The sequence below is a fragment of the Thamnophis elegans genome, chromosome Z (genome assembly GCF_009769535.1).
Source record: "Thamnophis elegans isolate rThaEle1 chromosome Z, rThaEle1.pri, whole genome shotgun sequence".
NCBI lineage: Eukaryota > Metazoa > Chordata > Lepidosauria > Squamata > Colubridae > Thamnophis > Thamnophis elegans.
Window position 1 is genome coordinate 27,826,194 of NC_045558.1, and position 15,074 is coordinate 27,841,267.

General features: G+C 36.9%; 1 protein-coding gene across 2 annotated transcripts; it reads left to right on the top strand.

Moving 5' to 3' along the window:
* Window positions 1-3,139: 3,139 nt before the first annotated feature.
* On the top strand, window positions 3,140-14,332 carry ARL5B (ADP ribosylation factor like GTPase 5B). Of its 2 annotated transcripts, XM_032237842.1 has the most exons (6): window positions 3,140-3,296; window positions 6,471-6,531; window positions 8,179-8,326; window positions 9,402-9,485; window positions 10,111-10,262; window positions 11,164-14,332. In XM_032237842.1, the coding sequence occupies exons 1-6, from the start codon at window positions 3,251-3,253 to the stop codon at window positions 11,210-11,212; spliced, it is 540 nt and encodes a 179-aa protein (XP_032093733.1). In that variant the 5' UTR covers window positions 3,140-3,250; the 3' UTR covers window positions 11,213-14,332. The 2 variants fall into 2 exon arrangements, with proteins under 2 accessions (XP_032093733.1, XP_032093734.1); XM_032237843.1 differs by lacking the exon at window positions 9,402-9,485.
* Window positions 14,333-15,074: the final 742 nt, after the last annotated feature.

Sequence of the window (15,074 nt, forward strand, 5' to 3'; positions counted from 1 at the left end):
TCTGTTGTAGATAGAAGGAAAGAATAAACTAGCAAGCCAACTAGACTTCATTACAATGGCAATGGATATACCATTGGAAGAATTGGATCAGATCATCATGGAGAATATCTGCCTACATACTTGCCAAGAGTCAGTTACTTCATCACATCTAATCAATAAATCTATTGTAGAAGGATGTTTGCCCACAATCTGATGGCATTCTGAATCTTGAGCTGCAAAAATCCAGAAGACAGCAAAAGACAGGCAAAAGAACTTCTGGCAAAAGTTCTTTTCTTCCATCTGGTGGTCCTTTGGATTTTTGTACCCCAGAGATATAAGCCTCAGGTCTCTACAAGTTATCTTCCAGGCAGGTTTTAGGCATCTGGTTCAGCCTTGAAGAATCAAGTTTGACATCAAGTGACCATCACAATGAAATGACATCTCCAGAACATTGAATGTGTATAGTAGCGATGATGTGAAGGTTTGTCTCTCCTGTGCCCAATTATTTAGCTTTGCAATTAGAGCCTTGCATGTAATGGTTAGCATAAATCAACTTCCTGAAATAGATGAAGTGCTACTCCAGCTCATAGATTCCTAAAGCAGAGGCCAATATTTCACTTCTCCATTATACTTCTAATAAGAGTAGATTGTGTAAATGATGAGAATGAATGGCTGTGACTCAGTGGTGGGTGTTATTTGTCATAATAGAGGTTTCTTTTGAAAAAAATGACTATATTTAAATGATACGTTTGTGGAAGTGAACACCCTAAGCCTTCAGATACTAAGCAGCCCTGATGGTTATAATGCAGTCAAGTGCATTGTGTAAGTGCTTTATGTGCGGGTATGTAAGTCAAGTGCTACTGCTATTACTTCCAACTAGTACAGCAGCATCCTATCTTCACAAGAGGTACTGACTCCATCATTACCGTTTTGGGTAATTATTTTCCCCACTAGTGTATACAGCCTGCAGAGTCACGCACACACACCTCAAAAGGCTCTCCAATTCACACTTTATGTTGTTCAATTAAAACTGGAAAACACACATATCTTGTGTAAAAATGAAGTTGTGGTTCTCCAAGTATTGCTAATCTTCAAATTTATAAGTCCTTGACCACTTCTAACTCTCATTTGTTGGCCAGGGTAGATGAAAAAAGTTTTAACATCTGAAAGGAAACCAATCACCATAATCGGAGTAAAGATGATCAAAATACTGAATAAACTTTCCAGGTTTTCAAAAACTTATATGTATGTGTGGCAGACATTGGGGTATATGGTTTGTCCTTGGTTTGTTTGTTTTATCCCACAGTGATTGATTAAATCTTGATGTTGCTTTAATTAGTTAAGTGCAAAATAGTCAGGCTGCAGAACAACGTAACTATAATAACCCATTTGTGCATTAATGTATCTGTAGAAATGTATCTAAGGAAAATTCAGTTTGTACTCCATATCTTTAGATTTTCAAAACACAAATGGTTTATTGGTTAGCACCAAAAAAGGTAACAATGACTAATCCACCTTTAGGGCTCATAAAGTAACCCTAAATCATGCTTGTATAATGAAATAATGTATAACTTGTATAATGAAAGATATGTATCTTTTGATTTCACAACAGTTTTTGTTTCTGTAGAAAAACCAGCTTCAGGTTGTCAGAGCTAACAAACTAAAACGTCAGTTGGAAACAAATTGCAGAAATAGTTCTAAGATTCTATCGTAGTTTTTGTTTATTCATTGATCAGTATTCAGTCATTAAAATTAAATAATACATTTCTTTCCCTTACTTTTGCTTAGTGAAAATTGCTTAGACAGAAAATTATCTTCCAATGTGGGGTTTTAGAAGTTCCAAAGTTTGAGAATACCAATCTAATCTAAATTTGATATGGCTGCCATTTAAAGGATTAACCTTTACTTTATTCATTCTATCCATTTTTTAAAAAATCTTGGGCCTAAGAATACACTTTAATATCTGGCTGTAAAGCACTGTGGAGCGCTTTTGTTATTAAGTATTTTCCCTAAACATGAAAATATAGAGCATTAATTTGATGGTTTACATTTTTAATTGCTCTTATAAATATATTACTTTCATAAAAGTAGGATTTTAGATGATAATTGAATAATGGACCAGCACTCCATCACATCTAGTCTATATATAATCAGATATACTAAATCTGAACTATTCAAAGTGAATAGAATTTATGAGCATTAAAACATTTTTAAATTTTAGAAATTGAATCTAAAGATGAGAGCGGACATACATTTATAGACCATGGCTTTGCAAATGTTGACTAAATTTCCAGCAGTCACAGAGCACAGGGAAGGAGCCAGCAAAGTGTAATTTGGTAAGCCAGGCATATAGTTATTCAATAATAATAAGCAATTGCCCAGCCCACTGCCTACCTAATGTGTTTGATTGGTTTTCATCCTGCCCAAGAATTCCGATGAGTTTGGCAACTTTTAAAAACTGGCTGGGAGTTGAAGTCCTCATCTTAAAAGTTGATAAGTTTGAAAACACTGGTTAATCTAATATAATTGGAAGAGAGTAAATTGAAAGCTAGTTGTATTTTCTGGGAGATGAACTATCTATATGTCTGTTATAGCTGGTCATATACATATATTTTGCTTTTATAAAAAAATGTTTTTTTAAAAAAGAAAAAACTGTAAGGGCAAATTTTGTTTTTGTTAACTGGATTTTGGAAATCAAATACCCCCCCTCCCGCAAATGTTCTTTTGAAATGAGGTGTCCCTACACCCCTTCAGGAATGTTAAACGGATGGAGAGGGGGAGAAGACGTAGCCCCTTAACCACGCGAGGACAGGGATGAGGTTATGGTTTGGCATTGCCTCATCCTGCCTAACTGATCGGAATCGGTACTATAAGTTCTAACATTTCCGCGGTGTGTGTTGAACCCGCGGGACAAAACGATGAACCATTCTCACTTGCAACTTTCAATTGCCCCGCGTATGGCGGCACTTACAATGGAAGCTCTAGGACCAAGAGGAGATTTCCCATTCGCTCTTCGGGCAACGTTATACGTCATCGCAAGTACCGGGGCTTTACCATCTTGCGCGAATCCCGACGTAGTGACGTCAGCTCCGAGGCAGGAAGGCGGGGCGGGGCTCCGCTTGCTGCCTGTGTGGCTGGAGGGAGGAGGCAGAGGCGGGGCCGAAGTGGTTTCGGTCCCACCTGCTTTTTCGGCCGCGTTGGATAGTGAATACGGGACGGAGGAGGAAGGCACTTCGCCAACTCTATCGGAGATCGCGGCTCCCGTTCCGGAATGGGGCTCTTGTTCGCCAAGCTGTGGAGTCTATTCTGTACGCAGGGTGAGTTGACTAGATCTAGCAGGGAAGCCCAGCAGCAACGCTGTTCCCGCGAGGCGGTGGCAAAGGGAAGACCCACGGGCAGCAATGATTCGAGTGGGCACACTTGGACTCTAGTGGCGGACACGGTAGCAAAGGAGGGAATGGGTTCCGCGGGGAAGGCGATCTCGGTGGAAAGCAGCGGAAAGGGGTTAGAGGATCGAGGGGCTCTCCTGGGATGGGTTTGCAGCCAGAGGCGAAGCTTAGAAGGCTAAGTAAGATCGCCTCTGTTGTGGACTGGGATGGGAGACCACATGTAGAGCATCCTGGATGAGGACGTGGGAGAAAAACGAATGACAAATCCCTCCTGTATTGTTGCTGAGATAGCGCTAGGAACAGGGTTATGTTGTTGAGCTTGACTGGGGGGGGGGTCTTTCCCCTTTCCCCCTTTCTATTGCCTGCGTTTTATTCTGAAAAATGTTATAACTTATTGTACTTCCACCCACCTGTTCCTCCAACAACCCTGTAAGTGACTAGGCTGGAAAAGATCGTTTCAAATCCACTAACAGCTAACTAGTATATAGTATTCCTCATTTAGGCATTAAACTAGAACACCCATTTCTCACCTGAGCAATATTAAGTGATGTAGACTTCAGTTCCCAGAATTCCCCAGCTATATGTAGGCTGGCTGAGTTCTAGGAGTGAAAGTTCACCAACTGATACTGAAGTGAATTCCACACAAGAAGTTAAAGCTGTTAAGATTGGGAAACACAGATCTAAAGTAGTAATCAAGTATTTGGGACATAGTTCATTGATGGTGAGGGTAGATGATACATGCATTCAGGTCCCGAATCAAAGGGGGATAGAGAGCTGTGCTGAAAAGTTTCTTCTATTGTGTCTCTTGGCCTTTGGCTCTTTTGTAAGAAATTTTACTGTATTAAAATGTAAAAATATGAGAACTTTTGCCATCACTCTTCCAATATCATGTATCTGAAATTAGTCTGGCCAATGTTTAAGTATATGTACCAGTTTTTTTAAATCTCTAATAAAGCAAAGATTTGTTTCTGAAATTTTAAAATTCTATAAAGCAAAGGACTAAATATTGCCTAAGTCAAATTATACATTGATGGTATACAGTTACAGTTAATCATTTTTAAATGTTGGTAATGCCGCATTATATCAAACTTGAGAATAAGTTTTTGATTTCTTTAATTGAAACACACGTACACACTGTAACCATCTGTAGCCAATCTGTATTAATTACCATACTTCCCATATATTTAATAACTATAACTATATTCAAATTTAAAATTAGCATTATAACAATTTTATTTCTTCTCTTATCTCCTTTGGGGTTATGTTCCTCAGTATGTAAAAGAAAGGACTAATTTGACCTTTGATTCAAAAAAGTTTTATATTTCTGGGGGAAATTGCCTGAACTGTGTGAAAAAGCTTCAGCCTATGTTGTTTGCCAGAGATCTGAGAGAGTGGGATAGAAACTATTTTCTCACGCCCAGTTTTGTCATCAGAGGACAGTATCTTCAGAAGATTCAGTAGTAATTCTGATATGAGAAGCCGCTCAAAGATATTAATCAAAAACAACATTGGTTGTTGTGACTTGTGTAATAGCTTCAAGTAGAAAATTGACCTACTCCTTAGTTAACATGGAGAAATGGTATGATATGTTTGTTCTCAGCCTACACAGGGGTGGATTCCTGCCAGTTCTAACTTCTATAGAAGAGGTTCCACAATCTACAGTGCCATTTAGAACCGGTTCCAGGTTCCTCCCCCCGCCTGTCCGCACATCATCAAGATGAAGAGCGAGAGGAGGAATTCTGGGAACAGAAGTCCACAAGACTTAAAGCTGTCAAGTTTGAACATCCCTGTGGGTTTTTTTTTCTAAAGGGTTAGGGGTGCAAGGATCTTGTAACTTGACAGCTTTAAGACTTGCATGTTTCAAATGCCAGAGTTTCTGAGCCAACATTTTGGTTGCTAAGCAAAAACGTTAAGTGAGTTTCACCACATTTTACAAGTTGGCCATGCCCACCCGGTCACATGACCAGCAAGCCACTCCCACCCAGTCACATGGTCAGCTAGCCACTCCCACAAAGCAGGCCACACCCACTGAAGAGGTTCTAAAAAATTGAAACCCATCACTGTGCCTACATGAAATGTGAATTCTTCTATTGTGATTTAGCATGGTATGGTTAACTATATTTAGCCTTAGGGAACAATCCATAGTTAAAAACTTTGTTTTATGAGTGAATCCATAATTTCAGCTGTTATAAAGAATTGAAATGAAAAAGTGAGATACTAACATTGATTTTTATGATGCTAGCTCATGGAATATGTATTTTGCATTAAGCTGATACAACTTCATATGTACTGTAATTGGAAGATTTCCCAATTTTATAATAACTCGTAACCTTAATCTAGTGATATTTCATGATCTAGTGATATTTCATGAGATGGAATTTCAAGCTCCTGAGCCCTAGCTCTGAGTTAACATTTCTTAATAGTAAATGCATTGGTTTAAAAGTAATTTGTACAGGTATACCTCAGCTTGTGATCACAACTGAATCAGAGTTTACATTGCTAAGCAAGGCAGTTGTTAAATGAGTCACACCCAATTTTATAACCCTTTTCACTAAAGTTATTAAGTGGATCAGTATTGTTCTAAAGTGAATCATGCAGTTAAGCAAAAATTTTGATCACATGATGACGGGGTTCTTGTGACAGTCATGTGCAAAGAGCAGTCGTAAGTCACTTTTTTCAGAGCTGTTGTAATTTTGAACAGTTGCTAAACAAATGGTTGTAAATACAGGACTTTCCAATATATCTGTTTATATTTATAAACAAATATTAAGAGACTTTTGGTTTTCTAACAAGTACTCTGTGCTTTTCTATGTGTGCCCTCCAGAGTTCTTTAAAAATAATAATAATGATACTTAGGGAAGTCTATGGCAAGTATGGAAAAATGACGTAGGAGCAGAACTTTTATCCTGGAAAACACTTGTCTGACATAATTTAAAGTCAGATTTCCAGTCATTCAAACTATTCTATAATGAAAGCATCACAATATTGAGGTGTATAAATGAAATAAGATAGCTGGGGACATTCTAAATTAAAACATAGCTTGCTTGTAAGTGTAATGAGTTTTTTAATTGTTTTTTAATTGTTCATTTTTATGCATTGTAGAACACAAAGTGATAATTGTGGGACTTGATAATGCTGGGAAGACTACAATTCTGTACCAATTGTAAGTATTTCAGTATATTTTAGCTTTCAAACAATGTTGCAATATTTCTGTAAGATTAATAAATTTCTGAAAAATGAAACCTCTCCCGAACTGAAAAATATTTTAAATTCCTAAGTATCAAATATCTCGGTCTGAGAGCTTGAATGTGTTTTTCAGCATGGGCAGACATTTTAAACAAGAACTCGTTTAGTTCTTCCAGTATTTTAGATATTTCCTTAATCTTTTTGTATCAGAACTTGATTGATAATCCAGTTTATTGGTGAAATAATAATGTCCTATTACTGTTTTAGTTTGTACTGCTTGTTTTAAATATGCTATATTACTGGTCTATATGATTTTATTGGGAATATTTCTTTCCTATATTGCAACTGTCTTTATGACTTATTATAATTAGTTGTTCTAAAGGACACTGGCAAGTAATTGATATGCTGGTTGTCAGCACAAAGATCAAGTATTGAAGTCTATCCAGAAAGAGAACATTCTGGAAGTGTTGTTGAATCATTTATGCTGAGAATAAGTGAGTGAGAATATCAAACAGAATTTCTTATTGCAGCCCTTCTTAAGAAGATACTTTACACTGCTAAATTTCTCATATATGATTAAGTCCATAGCACAGTGGTAAGGCTTCTAATGTAACTGAGCACCCTCACCATGTAATGGAGAAAGTAGAACTGGATCTTGTAACTCTATTATCTGAACCTAAAGTCCTCCAGACATTGACAGGACAATGTGATTTTGATAGCACTGTGTGAGCTCATAACCCCTTCTGATTCTGATTGACCTTTGGTTGCAGACAACAGATCTGGTAATCATACGTGGTACTCAGCATGTGGCCTAAATCTGTGATATTGTGCCACAGGTGGCACGTGGAGCCATATGCCAGTATGCGAGCCATCAGCTCCAGCGCAGCCAGCTGATTTTCAGCCTTCCAGAGGGCTTGGGGGCAGCCATTTTCACCCTCCTCGGGCTTCAGGAAAGCCTCTGGAGCCTGTGGAGGGCAAAAACTCCCCTGTGCATGGGGGGGAGGTCATGCGCACATGCGTGGGGGATCGTACGTGCAAGCACAGGTGGGTAGGGCGCATTGCGTTGTGAGTGTGGGCACACGAACTATTTTGGCATGCATTTACAAAAAGGTTCATCATCACTGTCCTAGATATTCTGATTGATAACAAACTAGGACTCTGAAACACTTCATATTTGAATTAAATTTTGCTATGGAGAGTATATGTAACAGTTGTCTGCAACTCTAAAGTAGCCAGGATCACATGGCAGCTGCTAAAAGTAAAAAGTTGTAGAGATGCCACATTTGCATTCATAAACCTCTTTTCAATGTATTTCCAAATTATAGCACGTCCCTTTTATAAACTTCTTTGAACATTGCTATACCAGAATTTGTGAGCAATATTTATTTAGTGTATAGCAAACATGTTAAAAAGCACACTGCAAAGTACGATGAGTAAAAGCTAGCACAATATAAGGACATAATGAAAATCTCTTAAAAAAAGCTTTTTTTAAAAAAAAAGAAAGAAAGCAAATTTGTGCTTAAATGCTGCCCTTTGAGTCAGAATTATTGTATCAACAGCCTTCTGGTAGCTGCATTTCAGTTGTTGTTTTTTTTAAATAGACCCTCTTTTCTCTCTCTTTTAGCTTAATGAATGAGGTAGTTCACACATCTCCTACCATAGGCAGTAATGTTGAAGAAATTGTAGTAAAAAACACACATTTCCTTATGTGGGATATTGGTGGACAAGAGTCATTAAGATCATCCTGGAATACATATTATTCAAATACAGAGGTAGGTAATTATTTTATTATGATTTTTGACCCTTTATGATATCAGGGCTCTTAGTGCATTGTTTCATAGCCAGTAACTGATGGGTATGTTGGACTTCAGGTTCATGACCATGGTCTAGGGCAGCATTCCCCAATCTTTCAGGTTGGCGGTCCGGCATTGGGGGGAGAGAGGATAGTTTTGTGCAAGGAGCAGACAGTGGATTCCTGCATGGCTTCATTTGCAAGTGGGGTTGTGAGCAGTGGTGCCCACTGCCTCTCTGTGCATACCAGACCACCACTCTCACAGCCCAGTTGCAAATAGACCATGGCCTGGTAGTGAGCTTCAGCCCACAAGTTGGGAATCCCTGGTCTAGGAAACAAATTTCCTAACATTGGTGACATCTTCAGAGGCAAGGTAATCACAGGCAAATAAGCAAGGACTACCTGGGTTCCTGTCTTTATAACCAAGTGTCTTCTGAATGGCCTTTAGCCAAGCAGGTTTGCAATTGGTACAAGTTAATGATGGCTGGTCTCAGGTTGGTTCTTTGTGTGTGTCCAATGTTGATTGTTCATGTTGGTGGTATTGGAAATTTGTATGAAAAACCTTACAAGGAGAAATACTACATTTTTGTTAATAAGAAGTAGGAGGGCATTATTATAAATGCATCAGTTGGTATCAAGGTTTCATTCTGCCCAATGGTTTAGCAAGTGAGATGAGATTTAAAGCAGGATATTCCTGTAAAGACAGTAATAGAAAAAGCCTTTGCTTTGAGTCTCTGTGTTTTAAGGCTTTCAAGCTATAGGAAGGGATCTTTTCTCCTTGCCCATGAGTGGTTCCATATGGTTTTGATCTCTGAAAAGCCTGAAAGGAAAACAAAAAAGTTTCAGTGCTAATGCTCCTGTGTTTTGCACCATAAGATTTTTGCCATTTGCTCTAAGAGAAGAGCAGGGGCTTAAGAAAGAGTGGAAAAAGAAGCTATGTTGCTCTTGTTTGTGCAACAGTCTTATGCAATTTCACATACATAAATAGTATGTAAAAGATACTGCCTGTTTTACAACATATTTCTTCAGTTCTTTCTTCAATTCTTTTTCCACAGTTTATAATCCTTGTAGTTGACAGTATTGATCGTGAGAGGTTGTCCCTCACAAAAGAAGAACTCTACCGAATGTTGGCCCATGAGGTATTTCATTTAGCCTTGACTGTATTCCTTATGCATTCCCAGGATTTATACCAGGAAGTAAATAAAAATCCCCAAAGGGGGATTGTTGCTGAGAAAATTCTATGAATGAATTTGAAGCCAGCATTAAATTAGTTCGGGTAAAGGGAATCTTTGATTTTTATTCTGGAATGCCAACTTCAGTTTGGATCTTAAGGGTGTAAAAGTGGATGGCAGAACCTGCCAACTAGTGCAAAACAGAGTTCTGATTTTATATCCCAGTTATTACAGAAAGTTTGGCAATCTCTGAAACAGCCTTCTTGGACCAACAAACTATTTCATTGGCAAAAATTATGAGGTACAGCACTGGAGAAGTAATTTTATTTAGAATGGGAGGGGGAAAGGGGACAAACTTTGATAATGGCTAAAATTTCATGTTTTAAGGTGTTGACTTTTTGTTGTTGCTTGTTAAACTTACATGTCATTGTGTGCTACTTCTTAAAAAGATTGTCCCTTTTTGGCACAGGGAAATGCATCACTACCTTATGTTAAAGCAATTGCCACAATTAAAGTTATAACAGCATATATTTATATGGGATTTATATGTGTAGCATCATTATCTGAGTCATCTAAATATTGCAATTTACAGGATTTACAAAAAGCTGCCGTTCTCATTTTTGCAAATAAGCAAGATATGAAGGGTTGTATGTCAGCAGCTGAAATTTCCAAGTATCTAACCCTTAGTTCCATAAAGGATCACCCATGGCACATTCAGTCCTGTTGTGCATTAACAGGAGAAGGGTAAGTATTGTAATAAATATTTTACTTCAGAGAAACTTACAACTTCTATATTTTTCATTCAAGCTAAATAAAAATTTCTAAACTACATGATTAATATTAGCTTCTCAATTAAGGAACTAAATTGTTAATAGAAAAGGGGGTCAATGCCATTAGTTTCTTAAAGCTTAAGCTAATATTTAAGAAAACATGAACATATTTGAATAATTTTCAAGAAGAGCTTTGAAATCACTCTAATTAACTTTTTCCCACTTAATCAGATATTTCAGATCAAATACTTTTGGCTATGGAGCAAAATGGAAATTTATAATATACTACAGGATAATTTTAAATTTGGGGCCACTGGATAGGAAGCAGGTATATTAAAATGAGCTACAATAGATTTAGTTATTGTTTACTATCTTTAAACAGTTCCTTAAATTCAAGATTTTTCTGTTCAAGAGTATTTGTTAATTGAAGAGACCTGGATTAGTGAATTTTGATGTACCCAGATAGTCCTCTGCTTTTTTCTTTAAAACCATTTCTTATTGTGCCTGGGCTTGGCCTGGAGCAGACTGGGGTGTCAAAATACTAAATGGTACAAAAGTTAATGCCTGTCTGCTACCTAATTGCCTGCCTGCCTGCCTGCCTGCCTGCCTGACTTCCTTCCTTCCTTCCTTCCTTCCTCCTTCCTTCTCCTTCCTTCCTTCCTTCCTTCCTTCCTTCCTTCCTCCCTCCCTCCCTCCCTCCCTCCCTCCCTCCCTTCCTTCCTTCCTTTCATTTTTGGATGCATAATCACAAAACAATGCATTTTGTTTAGGTTCTTAACATTTTGCCTTTAAATAATGATCTCTTAATGGAAACTAATCGTGCTACAATAATTAACAGATGTTTGTTAAGACCTGGGTGTATTCTTTTCTCCCAGATTGTGCCAAGGGCTGGAATGGATGACTTCCCGAATTGGAATAAGATAATTCCTCTGGTTTGGAAATGTGAATTATCCCATGGACTACCCTTTTGTGGTACACTTGTCTGCTTAGTGTAGCAACAGGTTTGATTTAAAAAGGAAAAAAAAAACCTTTTGAAATCTCCACAAGCAACACTTGAATCAAGTGCAGCTAATCAAAACTCAGAGTTTTTTAAACTTTTTTAAAGTGCACTAGTCTTGGATGGTTAAAAATGTACTCCTACAACATAAGCTAAAGAATTCTGCCTTGTATAACCAAATTTACAGTTGAAAAGATTCCTTCTTGCAGTTTATATCCTGTAGCATTGGTCAGTTTGCTTCTCTTTTTGTTTCATGCTACAACATTTAAGCTTTAAGACTTCCAGGATTATGGATTTTAAAGTCAGTGGATTTCCAGGGGATGGGAATTCCATTGTCAGTATGCGTAATTGGAATTCTCCAACATTGAAATAATTATTTATTTGCTATCAACGCTGTTGCCTTTTACCATTATATTTCTGCCTGAGAAAGTATACACTTTTTTCCTAAAGTGTATGCTATAAATATTTATATATTGAGGATTTTGATAAAATGATTATAGGGAAAAAACTTCATGTTATGCAGGAGGGCTAATTGTACTGCACTGTGTTTTAGCAATGCATATTTAATAGAAAAAAACTATAAGTAGAGATGTATCAAATGATAGTACATGTCATTCCAAATTCTTTGGGATTCTGTACTATTGGCCAATGGGACTCTTTAATTGGATTCAAATTATTGATTAACAGAATTAAATTCTTTGAATGGTGAATAATGTTTAAATAAGTTTGAAAAAAATGACTGCTAAATTATTCATTGAAGAAAATTAGAAGGTATGCTTGAAATTAATTCTGTTCTGTGCAAATCGGCCTATGACTTTTTCTTATAGAAAACTGGATTATTAATGTGATTTCCTTCCAGAATTAGAACTCATACTACATATCAGTGTCATATTTTGTATGGAGTATGTGAATGGCTTGCGTTTTCATGGACAGCAATTGTAAATGTCCCACTAACAGTATTATGTAGTATTTTTAAAACTCAAGAGTTGTCTTTTTCTTATGAAGAGAGATTTCTTGACATGCCGTAATGCTGGTTGTCATGTGCAATCTAAACTGGTTGTGGAGGACCCTCCTTGATCTCCTTGCCATGTTCACAGAGTAATTTATGGTTTTAAAAGTGGACTTATGATACATCCAGAAACAGGTGGATTGAGAAAGGCCAGTGTACCTAAGTATCCAGTATAAGCCCCAATAATATGGACAGGAAGTGATGCAAATTATGTAATTTCTGCCATTTGCATCATGATACCTGCGATTATGTTTCCCATCATTTGCAGACACTCATTTTGATATATCTAAAAACTACAAAGGTAAACTTTTCTGTTCAGTATATTCTGTACATGAAAGCCTGAATAGAAAACTCATTTTGATTTAATGCACAAGGAATATGTGTTATAGTTTAAAGAGGACTGTAGCTTCATGAGGAAACAATGGTTTAGAAGGCACAGTATTTCTTGAAGCTCGTTTTGTATCAGAAGAAAATAATAAGCAACTGTTCAAGACATAGAAGTTAACTCTTTCTATGATTTCGTAGATATGATTTCATAGATACATCCAGATAATTTTCTTGGCAACCGTACTGAAATGGCATGCCATTATCTTCCTTGTAATCTGAACCGACTTAGTTTTCTGAGATCAAACAAGTGAACAATTAATTCTTCTATTTCTTAGGGGAGGGGAACTTTTCTATTCCATTAAATTTTATAAGAGCATTTTTTTAAAAAAAGGTATTGAAGTTGGTCATTTAGCTTTAAAAGTCACCATTGGAAAAGGCTACTTATTCATTTTCAAGTATTAACTGAAATTATATTTACCTGACACCATGATATTTAGGAAACAAACAAGCAAGAAAACTAGGGTTATTTATTATTATTTATTATAATTTATTATAGATTTGTCCCAGTAACATGTATGCAGTAAACTCAGTATACACATATGTGCGCATGCACATACACTAACATGCACATGCGTATTAATTTAATGACCAAGTTACCTTTCATTCAATAAGAATTGTTGTATCCATAATTTTGCTTATTCCTAGCATTTGTCCCGTTACACATTTATCTGGATATGATATCTTCAAATCTAATTTCAGAGGAATTTTTAATTGAAATATACTTACATCTCTCCACCCTTAATTATGTCTATTCCTTTGTGTTGTCAACTATAAATTGATTTGATGTACCATTTTATAGTCCAAGTTCCATAATTTGAAGATTCAGATGGAGCTTAAATAGGAACAATAATCTATACAGTACCAGTTGTTGGATGATTTCTTCCTTTGGGCCAATATTGTTTTGGCTCTTTGGGAAGATGTGTTTCTTATCATCTATTCATTGATTGTTTACAAACTAGAGATGTCTTAGAGTTATATCTGGGATGTTTTGGGAGCCTCTTGTCCACAAACTCACTGTGATTCTCTCATGTCCAAGAGACTAGAGAGTTTTAACTATTTCTGATTCAAGGTTCTGGTAATTCTTTGCCCTACCCTACTTGTGTCCTGTGCAAAGATACATGATCCTTTGAAAGAAAAGGTTTAAGTGAGATAGTATATCATGACAGATCATTCTTTCTTTGTCTCCATTTATGATCCCCACAGTAACTGCAAAGATTAACTTTTTTTTCATAGAGGGAAACTGTATGTTTTTAAACCTTGGTGTGGAATTGGAATCGCTGACCATTTTGGCATTATCATTTCATGTGGTCATAAGGTTTTATCACTTTTATATTAAATGGTGAGCATGACATTGCACTGTAATTATGTTGAGGTGAACTAAACTGCGTGGTTATGTAAAACCCTTTGTGCTGCTGTAAAAACTGCTAGCAACGCAATATTGATTGTGGTGGGGCAAGAACGAAAGATGGGCTGATTGGCCAATAGGACACCACTCCTTACTGTGTTTGCACCCACCTTTTGCATGTAATACGGTGGGTTTTCTAAATTGTGACCATGGATTTTATTTCTTGAATTTGGATATATAACATTTTGTATTTCTGTAATGAGCAATTGATTGAGTTTAAAAACTCACTGAACTTGTATTGAAATAAAAAAATAAAAAAATAAATTTATGTATTGTGGACTACTTTGTTGGACCTGCTTATGAAAACTGTCCTTTAGCAAACAAACATTTAGATAATTTATGTCAGCACTGAGGATTCATAAAATCAGCTAATACCATTCTCTTCACCCCCTATAGTCATGTGGCAAAAATAATTCTGCATATCATCAACATAGTTTGGTAATTTGATAAAGGGCCTATGCTTAGATCTTTTGAAATGTTACCCTCCGTTATATATTTCCAGTAGCAGTTGGGGTTTTGTGGTTAGCTCTTAATTCCTGTGTTAGCAAGAAAGACTTCCTATTCTGTAAATACCAAGTTACAGAAATCTTTATTGTCCTAGCAGATTAGAAGCAAAAAAAAGTATTGTGGCCACTTTTTTTTTACAATGAAGAACCGTATTTTTCGGAGTATAAGACGCACCTTTTTTCCTCAAAAAAGAGATTGAAAATCTAGGTGCATCTATACGCTGAATACAGTATTTTTGCCTCCAAAGCCCCGCTCCTTCACCAAAATGGCTGTGCATACCCTTATGGAGGCTTTCAGAGAGCTCTTGGGAGCTGGGGAGGGCAAGAAATGAGCAAAAAACAGGCTGTCTTTCCCCCCGCCAGCCCCCAGCAGCATTCTATAAGCCTCCATAAGGCTATGCATGGCAATTTTTTTGACAAAAAATGGGCTCATTTTTGCTTGTTTTGCTCCCCTCCCCCCAGGAGCACTCTGTAAGCCCCTC

What these genes read in the sequence shown, in the direction of transcription:
- ARL5B (XM_032237842.1), top strand. Translation starts at nt 3,251, where the DNA reads ATGGGGCTCTTGTTCGCCAAGCTGTGGAGTCTATTCTGTACGCAGG. An exon ending in ACCGAATGTTGGCCCATGAG is followed by an intron (nt 9,486 to 10,110) that starts GTATTTCATTTA and finishes TGCAATTTACAG; the next exon opens with GATTTACAAAAAGCTGCCGT. An exon ending in TGTGCATTAACAGGAGAAGG is followed by an intron (nt 10,263 to 11,163) that starts GTAAGTATTGTA and finishes CTTTTCTCCCAG; the next exon opens with ATTGTGCCAAGGGCTGGAAT.